Source organism: Megalops cyprinoides, chromosome 17 (genome assembly GCF_013368585.1).
Source record: "Megalops cyprinoides isolate fMegCyp1 chromosome 17, fMegCyp1.pri, whole genome shotgun sequence".
Classification (NCBI taxonomy): Eukaryota; Metazoa; Chordata; class Actinopteri; order Elopiformes; family Megalopidae; genus Megalops; species Megalops cyprinoides.
In genome coordinates, this window is record NC_050599.1 from 27,307,241 (window position 1) to 27,321,984 (window position 14,744).

A 14,744-nucleotide genomic window follows, 5' to 3' on the forward strand; every position below is an offset into this window, starting at 1 on the left:
ATCAACAACGCACATGTGTGTTCTATCAATACCAGGTGCTATTTTGTACAAATGTGGAACGACTTCGGTATAATAAGTATCGTTGTTACTGTAGAGGGACGAAAGAAACAACTGTTATAATCGTCCTGACAATGACTCCTGACAGATAAGTCATGTGTGAGGTAGCCGAATGATAGGCGAATCTTTGCATGCAGTGTTTGCATGTCACCTTCTTGGGTCGTCCTTTACACGCTGGAAATGATTCCACACTTTGGATGATTTCCTGCCCGACATAGTCTGATAACTTTTTAACAACAAGGCGCAGCTCCTGAATGGAGTTTGAGGGGGTTTTTTGCGACTAACCGACCAATGAAAACTTCGAGTCGACTAAGACTCTTCTCATCGACTAACGTTCAGTCGACTATTAGGGGGCAGCCCTAGTAACCATGCATTAATATACCGTAAACAAAGTTTACTTGAGTGAACATTTCAGTCCTTCTTCAGTATTGTGAAGAATTGTGATGGCACATAGTATATCGTGGTTGCTTCTTTTTCATGTGTGAAAGCACAGACTCACAAAATGTCCCATACAAAACACTGGCCTCACTACACCCCCTCTGGAACTAACAGGAAATACCATACATACACACTGAAAGTCGCTCTAGGAACAGAACGATCTGACTGACAGGAAACAGACCATGTAAAAAAGCAGAATCAAAACTACTTATTTACTTAAAGAAGCTACAGAAGGCCCAAAAATGACTTTCTATGTGCCATTTCACATGATCGTGGTAGACCACAGCTGAGGTCTACCTGTGAATAAACAATTCTGTCAGAATCAGGTCACATTGAGCCTATGCAAAGTTTATTTGAACTGTAAATGACATTTTTCTGTCTTATCTGGAGGGGTGGGGTGCTTTTGGGAGAGAGGCGATGCTCAGTTCTGTGTTGTGTGTCTCCGATCAATTAAGCCCATCCAATGCCTGCACAGCTATTTAAAGACATTCTCATGCACCTAAACTGACAAAGTTGAAACTGATGACAAAAGCTTTGTTGTTGCCAGGCGTCCAAACATTTCAAATACAGGGTCCTGGAAATACACACAAAAACACATTCACACACAAAAAACAAGAAGGAAGCTGCGCCTGCATATTTGCAGAGATCACACCGTCTTCACATTCCCACTCTCCCCCAGCAGGCGAGAGGCTAAAGTCACGCGCCACACCACAACAACAATAGTTCAGTTACCGCGGAGCGTGAGGCCATTGTGCGGACCGGAGAGTGGAGGGAAAAAAACAGCCGAATCGGAAGCTTCCCGTAAAGACCGTGGCAGCAGAACAGAGGCGCTCTCACAGGCTGGAGACACTGCTGCCATCACCAGCTGCTGCGCGGCTCCTTCGCCCGCTGTCGTCGCAATTTCCACAGCATTCGCAATGGAATAACGTGCCTAACTATGACAGACACGCTTTAGGATGTACATGCATAATTACAGTGGTTCAGAGCAGCTTTATTTACGCATCCAGAAGGACTTGCATATTAGTGTGCATATAATAAGGCCGCATGGACATTAGTATAGATACAGAACTCAGTTGCACAACAACAAGCAAACAAGGCACCCTTGTATTAAAACTGTACCAATAAATATCCCATATTGATCTTCCTCAGAATCTTGGGGTGTTGAATGCACCAGAATAGCAAGAAAACAATGTTGTTGTTTGATACATTTTTTTGGGCTGTGGATTGGAGTCATGTAACTTGCTAACGCACAGGACTGACTGCTGCTGCCTGTGATTCATGTTGACAGCCCCCCTCCCAAAAAAGGGGGGGTGAGGGTGGAGAGAGGCTTGACAGCATGGGGTTGGGCAGTAGTGGAACTGGACATTCCTACAGCCTCTGACTCAGGCCCCTCAGCTAGGTTCTCCCTTCAACCCCCCTGCCAAACAGCGTTTTCTCAAGAGCCGTCAGCAGTCAGGGCGGCTGCTAACCACAGCGGCTGTCGGACGGTGGTCGGGAGAGGCGCTTCAACAATGTCTGTGGTTCTGCGGCTCACATTAGCAGAGTTGCAGTGATGTGAGCAAACAACACGTTCCCACGCATGCTGATCAAAATGAAAGTCCAGCCACGCCAGCCAGAGCAGCGGAACGTTCTGACCGGGGCCATGGAAGGCAGGGCTCCAGAGAGCAGGTCTCTGAGTAGCAAGCTCACCTATGCTCCAGCCAATCAGACTCTTAAGCCAGCCATACTCATGTTGTACTTCACAGCCCACAGCCTCCTGTGTAACTCAATATAAATACTCTGTGTAGGAGCGCATTCATCAAGTGCTCTACTCATGTATGGAACATGACTAAGTCTGACAATGTGTACAGAAATTTGATGGGATATTATCATTAGTTTTAAAGTATTACTTATTAAGGACATTATACAACAGTTGGATTGTAATGGAGAGTCATAAGTGGAGAGCTGTTTATCTTGGCATGAGTCAGGAAGCTTGTTTATGTAGTTCCAAATATGACATGAAGCTTTCTGCTAGCGATTATTATGGTGGTTTCAGTGAAAATGGAAACTTCTGTGACATGGCGTGCACTTTTCAATGAAAAGAGATAACCTCTGTATTACGCAAAGGGACAGTCACTGACATATTCTCTTGCAGTAATGACTGTGATGTCCACCTGATGTATTCCTGGGCTCCTTTAAAGCATACAGTACATTTTAGTAGCTGGGTCTGGTGTAGTGTAAGTTGTAGCATTTCCACTTCCCTCGATTTAGCTGGGATTTCATCAATACTGACCGCAGTGTAAACAACAGATTATCTCCTGGTCTGTTACCATAAGAACGGGGGTTAATTGATTCTATTTGAATACATAACCTGACCTTATACGCCTGGGAATTTTCTCTGTATGTGTTAAGGCTATTGGACTGGCTTGCAGGCATGTGGTAAGTAAGAAAGAGATATGGCGTCCATGTTTGAAAGGCAGTTTGGCATCTTGCTGGAACAGTTGGGAGATTTGGTTGGTCTGCCGGTAAAGTCTCCGTGTGGTCCATCTCCAGCCAGCAGGACGCGTTGAAATGATTCTCGTTTATCTCTGAGCCACAGGCTGTTCTGCAGGAGCGAGCACACCCCCTGCTGGCCGTTTACTCTCATTGCGTATGTATAGAACCACTAATATATACAGTGTGGCTGCGTCCCAATCGGCGTGTTTGCTCACTTGCCCAAGGCACTTCACAAACCCGCAAAAGGAACTTTTACTTGCCCTCAGTTGCTCCCTTCAAGTGAGTGTGCAAGGCCGGTATCTCATTTGCTAGGCATTCCAGGGTGTGCGTTTCCACAGACATTTCCACACATTTTTGCGTATTTTACGAGAGTTCCGTTTGACCGCAGGGATGCCGAAAAACACCATAACGTCACCACAAATAACATTGAGTCGACTATATGAATGAATGTTTCTCACAGTCAAAGTCACGAAACTGCGGTAACATTGGATGGAATGATTTCTGTGCGTTTCAATTATAAGCGAACAGAGACCGTGACAAACTTCGGATTTATTCCTTATTATTCATTTGTGAGAAGCTCTTATCCAGAGCGATTTACGAAAAGTTTGTGTCTGGGTTTCAAGGCTCAGACTAATCACAATCACTGTTATCTCGCTATCAGTGGAAGTTGTCAGTGTTTAAACAACCAAAATGTTTCATACCAATAACCAGCCTTTTTTCAATAAAGTTTACAAGTGGCTACACTTTGCGACACTGTAGATAGCCCACTGCTGTCAATAAAGCATTAAAATAACACTGAAACATTAATGGGAGAAGGACTTTCACCATAATGTTGTGTATATTTGTCCATGTTGATATTTTGACAGTGACATTTAATATTACTTCATACAGAATGGTTTATTTTTACCTCTATTCTGTCCCTACGTTTTCAAATTGTGCTTGTAAATAATGGGAAACATCAGTGCAAGAGAGGACACTTTTTTCCAAAATCGGTCAGTGTTAAAACCCACTTTCAGTTGTATTTCAACATTGTTAGCTAAGATTCCAGTGAGATGTACAGATGTCACCACTTCTGCCTTTTCCATGGTTTTCATGTAGGTTTTGAGTTGCTCTTATTTCATCACAAGCAGTCATGGCAGAATGATAACAGCAGAGTGTCTCAAATTCAATGCCAAATAACACCCTTCCCTCTCCTCCTTGTGTAAAGTATTGACTTGCTTGCTTGTATTGGCCTACTTGCTTGCTTATTTGCTGATTCCCGCCACAGAATCACTGAGATCTCACAGACTCTGACACAGACCACTCCCACACATGGGCAAACACATGAGAAGACCTGCCCACTCCCACACAGGCCATGCCCACTTTTACACGCAACCTACCCACCTACCCAGCCTGTCTAGAACACATGTCTGGACCATTCCCACACAGGCCATGACCATTCCCACACAGATCATGACTATTCCCGCCCATATCATAGCCACTCTTACACAGATCTACCTGATGGTAGAGTGTTGTTGTGGGTCTGTGAACCTCAGTTTGGAGCTCAGCTCTGTCCCTCACCGGTCCTGCCCAATCAGAAATCAGTTAAGCAGCAACATACCCGGCCCCCTCTCACACAGACCCCTGGCCACCTACAGTCTGATTCTGCCCCGTCACACGTCCATATGTCTCTCTCCCTCTCCCCGCAGGTGGCACAGCTTCAGATCTGCTGAGCAAGTCCTCAGGTGAGGGAGACCTGTACACCTCGCTTCTCTCTAGCCAGACCTACTCCTTCCAGCAGGACACGCCCTCTTTTGCCAAGGACCCCGCCCACCTGGCCGGCCCACCCCCAAGCCGGGAGCCCCAGGGCATGTTCAGCTCTGACTCAGGCATTGGGATGACCCCTGGCGAGGGCATCGACTTCACCAAGAACCTGCTGGAGTCGGAGAAGATGGAGGCCTACAACTACATGGACATCAGCCATGGCGAGAAGCCCCGCATCCCGCCGCAGCAGCAGGGCCTGGACAGCTGGGGCAGGACGGGCCTGGACTCCTTCCCCAGCCTGGGCCAGTACCTGGAGAAGAGTGCCCCAGCCGCAGCGGGGGACCTGGGCCCGGCACTAGAGGAGCAGGCCTGCCCCTATGTGGAGGACCCCTCGGATGAGGAGCTCTCCGACCAGCAGCCCTACCGCCCCCAGGCCACACCGCAGGCAGCCAGCCCTGTCAAGATCACCCTGACAGAGAGCACTGGCGGCGAGTCCCTGCAGCACCCCCACCATGTTGCCGTGTCCGACAGGGAGAGCATTCTCAGTCTGGGCCTGCAGGGCGTGCCCACCGTCACCCTCTCCGAACCTGAGGACGACAGCCCGGGGTCCCTGACCCCGCCTCTCACAGGTACAGCCCTGCCCCTCAGGGGTATAACCCTGCCCCTCACAGACACAGCTCTGCCCTCACTTAAAAATAATAACAATAATAATAGTAATAATAATAATAATGACGATAATAAGGGATAAAAGCAATAAAAACAAGCCATATCAACCAAAAGCTAACTCATACAGATGCATTTTACCTGACTATTAAAATTAGCTGCTGATTGAGCCTCTGTAATCTGCAGAGGCAGGATATGTCACAGTCTGGGAGCATTAAAGCAAAAGGAAGCTTCACCCACTCTTATGTAATTTCCTTTTGGAATACAGAGAGATCTAAGGGCACATTTGGTCTGATATCTTTAGAAAAGGTCAGCAATGTACTCTCACGGCAGGCTAGTCAGACTGCTGACTCACTGTGACAGATCTGACCTGAAATCTCATGTTCTCTTTCTCTCTCTCCCTTTTCCCTCCTCCTCTTCCCTTCTCTCTCTCTCTCTCTCTCTCTTTCTCTCTCTCTCTCTGTAGAGGAGTCTGACTCCCCGTCTGAACCCCTGTTCCAGACTAACAGGGCAGGTCCTGTGAGTTCCCCCAGGGATCAGGTTTCTGCCACGGCCCCGCCCCTGGCCAGTGCCCCCACACACCCCAGCCCCCCATCAGAAAAAGGGGTCAAGATCCCCGACACGCCGGCCCCCAGCAAAATGGCCGCCTCTCAGGACCAAGACGGCAGCAGCGCAGAGTCTGGCGACTCCGAGATCGAGCTGGTGTCCGAGGAGCCGCCGCCCCGCAAGCAGCCCCCCAGTGCTGGCTACATGAGCTTTGGGCTGGCGGGTAGCCCCTCCCCTGCAGCCCCCGCCCCCCCAGCACCCCCCGCCCCATCCATCCAGTACAGCATCCTGCGCGAGGAGAGGGAGGCGGAGCTGGACAGCGAGCTCATCATCGAGTCCTTCGACGCCTCGTCCGCCTCTGAGGAGAGCCCCAAGCGGGGTCTCGACTCCCCCGCCCAGAAAGGCCCGAAGACGGGCTCCCAGCCAGCTGACGCCCCCTCTGTCTCCGCTTCCCACGCCTCCCCCTCTCCCCTGGCGGCTGCACCCCCAGCCACAGCTCCAGTCAGCATGCAGAAAGAGAAGAGTCAGGTCTCCGGGCACGTGGGGGAGGACCCCACCGCCAGGCCCAAGCCTCTGCCTGCTGCAGTGGTGCCCCCAGAGGTGCGACTGGAGCAGCCGGCCCCCGAGGAGAAGGCGGGGCTGAAGGGACGCGCCAGCGAGGCCAAGGGGGACGCGGACCAACAGGCTGCCCTGCCCGCCCTCCTGCAGGGCCTCAACAGACAGAGAGGTGAGACCCTCGGCCGGTGAACAGCGCAAAGCATCTGTCACATCACCTATTGTGGTGTAGTGGTAAGGAGCAGCGCTTGTAACTGAAATGTTTCTGGTTCAATTCTCTGCTCGGCTGCTGTTGTTGTACCATGGGGAAAGGTACTTAGCCCACAATTTCCTCAGTAAATATTATGCTGTATAAATGGATAGAAGTGTAACCTATGTAAGTTGCTCTGGATAAGAATGTCTGCTAAATGACAGTAATGTAATGTAATTACACTGTACCAGATGCACTCTGTATTAGATGTTTAGTACATAGTATAAAAGCTGTCAAACAACATTACTATATGTTCATTTAGTCATTTAGCAGATGTTCTTTTTCAGCCAAATCATCAGTGTTGTAACTATTAGTATCAGTCATTACATTCTGTTTTTACTTTATTTTAGGATATAGTAAGACGGTACAGAGTCAATGTCACATAGTCATACACACATAATGTAGTGCTGCCAATGTATGTGAAACCAAGTGTCCTTTCTGCGCATCTAAACAGCTTCACAGTTTCCCAGTCCATTCTGTGGTGTTCAAACTGCAGGGTTGTCCCACTTCAAACCTTGTGACACAGACACTGTAATGTCTGGTGCTCGTCTCTGACTTGATCCACTGCAAACATTCTGATGTCCCCTAAACCAACTGTGTGGGGTGTCACCTTCTCTAACAGTAAAACCACAGACATACTATTCACAGACGTTCTATAAATATCCCTCTAGCAAGTTCAGTTTGGTACCAGGAATGTTCTGGTACAGGTTGCATTCCTTTGCATTCTTATGAATGCTCTGTTTTACAACAAATTTTGTGGCGTCAGCAGCAGCAGGCAGATTTCAATATGGAATGCACTGAACTGACTAGCCCTGGTCGATATATTATGAATCCACAGTGAAACTAAGGCAACATGGCTTGCTATCCCCTATCCTCTGTTAAATATCATTCACCCAGGGAATCATGGGAAATCATTTAGCATATGCCCCTCCTCTTCAGGCTTTCTGCTGGCTATTGAGTGGCAGCTGAGTGGCAGCAGGTTGACACTGACACCCATTATCAAGATATCTATTTAGTAATGTATAAAATATGACTGGCACTGGATGTGTGTGCCTGCTAAACAGAAAGATAAGAATAATCTCTGCCAAGTTATTAATGCAGAGTCATGCTGTGTCAGTGAATTGTGATTTTTTTGGAAGGGGTGGGGTTGTCTCTGAGCCTTGCTAAAATGCAAGGGAACAGGGATGCTGGAGTTCTAGGTCATCTCCTCACAAGTGGGTCAGTGAGGCCTTGGGATCCTAGCACAGCATTCTATTGGTGGAGAAACAGTTGAGTCTGTGACATCAGCCCCCTAGCTCCCCTCCCCCGACACACATAATACCCAGATGCTAATCTAGTGGGCAGCTAGATTAACAGAATGCTCCTTAATGGAGGTCCAAAATCCCTGGCCTTTTAAAACGAGTGGAAGCCAGCAAGTTCACTTGTGAATGTGAATGTGTGCGTGTGTGTGTGTGTGTGAGTGTGTGCGTGTGTGTGTGTGAGCTTGTGTGTGTATTGTGTGTGACCCTGAGCTCTTGGTCCTATCTGCTCCCCTGTCCCTGAGTTGTGTGGGGGGTAGGATGTTTGGAGCTGTGTGGCAGGTCAGCAGCAGCATTCTCAGGGGCCTCCAGTAGCTCAAATGGGTTGGGCAGAACCCCTTGCTCATGGTGGGGAGGAGGGGCCTGACTGCATCACTCAAGACTGATTCCTTGCCCCTAATGTCAAACAAGGCTCAGCCGGTTCTTAAGAGCACGGTGGCCGTGGCGGGCTCTCGCCGGCTAGACAGATGTGTCGTTTGACCCGATGCCAAAGACAGGCCGCACTGGTGGACATGCTGTATGTTTGCCTGGCCTGGCACTCTAAGCTGAGCACTCACACACATCCACTCAGACTCCTACCGGACTGACATGCATGCTTCCAGCTGCAGTACAGCTTTCTGGCTGTACTCAGAAGGCCTGGGTCTTCAGTAAGACGCTGCTGTCAGATCTCAAGTGGCTCAACCTGAATTGCCGCAGCAAATGTCCATCTACAAATATGGACACTATGCAAGCTCTGTGGGTCGTCCAGGAAATTGACCCATGCTAAGCCACTGTCATAGTGCAGAGGTGTCATAGTGGGTGTGGCTTCTGCGGTTCAGAGCAGATGCTGCATAGATCCACTTATCCTCATATCACATGGATGCGGTACCGCAGCCAGACCTGTCCACCCTTGGCCCATACTGTCAGTATACGCATCCATTGACCTGGGCAGTGAATAAGCAGCCACGACACTGACGCACCAGCTGCGAGAGCTGGGAGTAGTCACACTCTTCCCCTCGTTTCTGCCTGCTCTTCATGCCACCTTCAGATGCTGCTCTGGGACCTGCAGTGTCCATCACAGAGCAGAAGCGCACTTCTGCAGTGTCACTTAAAGAGGTCATTATTATTATTTAATTGCTTGGCGGACGGTCCAATCCCAGGCGATGCAGACAGGCCATATTTTTACATATGACCCATTTACGGAGCAGGATATTTACAAAAGTGATTTGGGTTGAGTACTTCGCCCAAGGGCTTGGCTGAGACTCAAACCAGCCTCCCTCTGGGAGCATACTGCAGCTCTTTAAACACTATGCCACAGTACTACAGATGTAGGTTTCACTTTTCGCAAGTTTTTGTAGGATTTTTTCTGTGCTGTTCACAGCTGAGATCTGTTTACGAAAGCCATTTTGAGACCTCTTGACTGAAGGCTTTTTCTTTGTCTGTATGGTGTGACTGAGTGCACTGTTCTGGCTGAAAACATACCACAGAAATGAAAAGTTTTTTTTGATATAAAGGACATGCCTAACTTTAGATACATTTGTACAGTGAGTTTGTGTGATTGTGTGTGTGTGTGTGTGTGTGTGTGTCCTAAGAGATGGGCAGTATTTCTGTTACTTGTATTTCAAATACGTATTTCAATTACTTTTGAGTATTTTGTAATTTGTATTTGACAGGGCTGATAAAATTCAAATGTAATTTGTAACAAGATACTTTAGAGTGGTGTAATTTTGTATTTTATACTCAAAATACTTTCTCCATGATTCATAAAACATAAAAAAATCATGTAAATAAAATGAAGAACAATACACTTAGACACACTCACACTACTCACAGTATTTCCGTAATCAAGTTCATCTTCTGTTCAGTTAGCCCCCCCCCCCCCCCCCCAAACAAGCCAGCACATGCTTCCTGTCTCAACCAGTGCAGTGGACTGTCCGTTATTTTATCTGAACTGCAATAATTATATAAAATATATCTTTTTAGAATGCGAAAGCCAGCAAGCTAGCTCGCTATTAATTAGTGCTACAAGTTGGCTTGTATAGTTAACAACATGAAACAGCTCGACGAGCATATAAGACTGGTTAGCCATGGGTAGCCAGCAAGTGTTAGCTAGATGTATAAGTCTGGGAAAGACCAGAGATCACAAGCCACAGCAAAGCTGAATTAGAGACCCTTCATTTTCTGGAGGACACCAGAAGGGACGTGCATTCTCTGGAGCTATACCCACTGATCAAGCTCCTATTTGCTCGATTTAATACAACCCTCCCTTCTTCAGCCCCGGTTGAGAAAGTGTTCTCATTTGCAGGAATAATACTCCATCCTCACAAGATGCGGTTAACACTAGAAATATTTTAAAAGTTAGTTATTCTTAAAGGCAACTAAATAGGATACTAATTGCAGTGGTTGGGTCTCAACTGCCATGTCTTTGAATTGGACAGAGAACAAATTTCTACATACTGTACAAGACATACTATTTTAAGTATTTTTTTAAGTGCTTAGATACAGTAGCATTCCTCTTCCTGTTCTCCCTTCCTATAGGGTTCAAACTCTCACCAGAGCCTTGTGTATATTACAAAAATCTGAATATTCTGCCATTTTGTACAAATTCAGAATGCACAATGTTACTTTGTATTTTGTAACAAGATACATTTTGATGTATCTTTGCCCATTTCTGTGTGTCCTCCAGGCTGTGAGAGCTTTTCTGCCAGTCTCCTTAAAGAGATAGTGGTAGTGTAACCTCATGGGGCAGCAGTGTGGTGTAGTGATAAGGAGCAGGGCTTGTAAAGGACCATTCCCTGGTGGAGCTCTACTGCCATACCCTTGGGCAGGGTACTTATCCATAAATTTCCCCAGTTAATGTCCTGCTATTTGAACGGATTTCCTAAAGATGCAAGATATGTAAGTTACTCTGGATACGAGCATGTGCTAAGTAGAATGCATCCTAATAATCCAGTCAACATGGTCCAGATTAGCAGGCTGAGACATGAAAAAAAAAACATATTTGAAGTGTTGGTTAAGCACAGGCAGCTGGTAGCTGGTAGGGTGCTGTGCCTGCTTCCAGGAGGCTGCAGGGTTAAATCCAGAGTGAGGGCACTGCTGCTGTACCCTTGAGCGGGATGTTTAAACATAGCTGCATCAGTAAATATGAAGCTGTATACGTAGATAATTTGTTGAAATGTGTACAAAATGCATGTTTCTCTGGGTAAGCAAGTCATTGGGGGAGCACACTATGGTGCCATTCTGTCAGCTGGCAGGTCCTCAGAGCTGTAAAGAATTGTGAGGATATGCTGCCCCCTAATGGTTACAAATTTCAGAGCCTGGGAATGAAAACCAGGAGCTGGGTTCTCTGTCCAAGCACGACATTGCTTTCCTTCCTGAGGTCAGGGAGTGAATTTCCAACAGGGGCAGTCTTTCTGTATCCCAGTGCTGAGAGAGAGTTATGCTGTGCTAGTGGTGCTATTTTACCCACCCAAATACAAGCAGTGGATCCCTGGCATTCCCAATATGAAAAATATCCTGCTTCACCTCTGACCAAACAATTTACATTACATTATGTGCATTTAGCAGATGCTCTTATACAGAGCAACTTCCAACACAGTGGAAGAGAAATGAATCCATCCCAGTTAAATAAGCAACAGTAAGAAACCAGATTAACAACACTCTCAGACCAGCAAGAGCATGCACAACACAATTCAAGCATTACCACAAATTAACTTGTGCTGATCTGAAACTAGACAGTTTAGAAACTGGAAAGTTGTTACGTGCATACACTACCATGTGTCACTATGTCATTAAATCATATAATTGTGATTTGCTTCATAATCCCAGGGAGCCAGTGTCCAGAAATTTGAGAATTCTACCTGATTGGAAAGTAAGAGATTGACTGTCTGTCAGATTTACTCTGGCTGGCTCATTATGCGACTTTGATTTAGCCAGATGAATCAACCAGCTCGCCCACATATTGAGTTAAAAGGGTGACTCATGTATGTATATTGTATTCGCAATTTTCAAATGACTGGTGTTCACTTATCTGTCTATTCATACAGTCATATGAAGTGCCACTGAGTTCTTGGTGTCCATGGATTTTCAGTTGCTATGGTAATCGACCCAACCTACCACGGTAATGAAACATCCATTTGAAAATGAAAGGCTCACATGAAAATTCATACTTGCTGGTGATAACCATTCAGTCATTCAAGGTGTCAAAAAGCCATATGTTCTGTTTGGAACCGAGTCATTGAAAGGTACAAATGAGATATGGAAGGCTTTTATTACACTGAGATCAGTTTTGCCCTTGCTCTTGAAACAATGTCAGTAAAATGTCATTTCCCAGAAGCACAGGCTAGCAGCAGACTAACAGCTGACCATGCATACCATATTCCTGCTATTGATTTTAATATACGAATGTGACTAGCCGTACATGCTAGTAATTCAAAACACAAAATGAATTGATTGTTGGGGTTAGGGTTATGGTTGTTGTCTGCACACTTTGTTCTCTGAAAACTTGTTCTCAATGATGTATTTGATTTTCACATTTTTTAAATTCACTAAGTTGATTTTTTTTAATTCACAGATAAGCTCATCCATTCAGCACATCACCATTCATCTTGGCTCAATGACACTAACTCCATCTAGGTCTGCAAAGAACCTGGGGGTAGTGTTTGACGGCCAGATAAACTTTAAGAACCATGCAGATCATGCGGATTTGCACTGTGCAACATCAGGCCCTACCTATCTGAGTATGCTGTACAATTCCTTGTCCAGGCTCTTGTCATCTCAAGGCTGGACTACTGCAATGCTCCCCTTGGTGGCCTACCTACATCCTCCATTAAGCCTCTGCAGTTAATACAAAATGCAGCTGCGCATCTGGTTTTCAACCAGCCCAGGAGGGCTCACGTTACACCTCCCTTTGACTCACTACACTGGTCCGCTTCAAGTAAAAGGCCTTGTTGCCAGGGTTCGAATTACGCTGAGGCCCGGGATGGCCCAGCCCCCTTAGTTCTGGCCAGGGCATCCCTAGTTACATTTAAAATCAAAGTTTTTCTTTTTCTTTTTATTTCTTTTCTCGTATTCGTTAATTCTATAACTGGTGTGATAAATTGCCGTGTCATTGGGTGTAATTTTCAGCCACACTGCAAGGGGCACTGTTTCTGCTCAGCAGCTACTCTCTGGCGGTAGCAGGATCACGCTCGCACGTACGTTTACTGTTGATTGTTCCCGCGAGCTACAAGCTAGCAGTTGAAAAAAGTCCAGTGACAAGCTGACGTGAATCGCCTGCCCCAATACCAAGCTTTAGACGCAAAATTATTAGTAACAGTGAGAGGAAGTGGAAAAAAATGTCAAAACAAAAGCAAACTGACTTAACCATGTTTGGTTTTACTAAACATGTAAAGCACAGTCATGCTAGCTAATTGGTTGCTAACCTGCGTCTCCCTCTCTGCTTCAACTTCATCTTCTTCGTTGTGCTTTACACGTTTGGTAAAACCAAACATGGTTAAGTCAATTTGCTTTTGTTTTGACTTTTTTTTTTTTTTAAACTTCCTCTCTCTGTTATTAAGGCCTTAAGAAACTGTCATGTCTACGTAAGGCATGTGAATTTTGTGATAATCGATGCTACGATGCATTTTTGTGTGGCAGTGGTGACGGTCAGTGAATGTGAATGTTGTAAAGTCTATTATTTCTGTGCTTAATAATTGTGATGCGCAGCACTAATAGTGAAATGAATGAAATGAAGTAACGGTGTACACACCTTGACTTTTCAGGCAGATCCTTTCTTCAGCCTGCTTTTCTGGCAGTCGTGTCAACACATTGTTTCCTTTATGTTCAGCACTAACAGTGATAGTAATCTTTCTATGCATTTGGGTGGATTTTCTTATTTGTGGTTATGGTGTGTGGCATTTTTGGTCAATCAATGTGGCTGACAGTGAGACATTTATGGCCTATTGCTGTGGGTAATTGTTGCTTTACGTACAGTATTTGCTCTGACGGGATTCATTTCCGCATCATCTCTCCATGTATGCATCCGGGTGAATTTAGTAGTAATTCATGATACCTGTGTGTTATTATATTGTGTGGCAGAGGTTCATCTATGATGTGGCAGTGCTCATGGCAATGTAAGATAAGATAAAACTTTATTGATCCTTTATTGATTGAGCAATGAAGATACAAAATAACAATAAAATAGAATAGAATAAGACAGAGTAGGCAAGCAATGCAATAAATAGAGGGCAAAATAATATATAAATAAGTAAGACATAATAAGTAAGAAATAAGTATACCTACGCTGTATTGCTGTGCATAGTTGTGAGGTTATACAGCATTGTGTACCAAGTGCCATCCGTAAGGTGCTGTGCGACAACAGCGGTGTCCATGTCTCCATGCATCCTCCAAATCGGTTCCTCCGCTACGGTTGTTGGTGTGTCCTTCTTCTTCTGCTACGGTCCTACCTGTATAGGAACACAAACAAAACACAGCAGCCCAGGGCCCAAAAACCAAAAAACAGTACAACAGAGCAGGACATAACAGTAGATACAGAACAGGCAGAATTAAACATAAATTATTGCACATATCAATGTATAGATGCCACTTAATAAAAAAATATGTGTGAAAATGAAACAAAAACAGCAAAACAAACTACCATAAAGTGAATATAGAGCTTATCAGTGATCTGTAACTTCAACCTAAAGCATAGTGTTTTCATGGTACCAGGTAGTGAAAGAAGAGCAGTGTTAGTCTACATC

The 14,744-nt window shown here is 45.7% G+C and overlaps 1 protein-coding gene across 1 annotated transcript in view; it reads left to right on the forward strand.

Annotated features, from left to right (window-relative positions):
• LOC118792011 (reticulon-1-A-like) overlaps positions 1–14,744 on the forward strand; it is a 48,523-nt gene that overhangs the window by 14,637 nt on the left and 19,142 nt on the right. The window contains exons 2-3 of the mRNA XM_036549690.1: positions 4,659–5,342; positions 5,843–6,649. Of these exons, the coding sequence (XP_036405583.1) occupies positions 4,659–5,342; positions 5,843–6,649 (1,491 nt within the window). The remainder of the gene's footprint in view (positions 1–4,658; positions 5,343–5,842; positions 6,650–14,744) is intronic.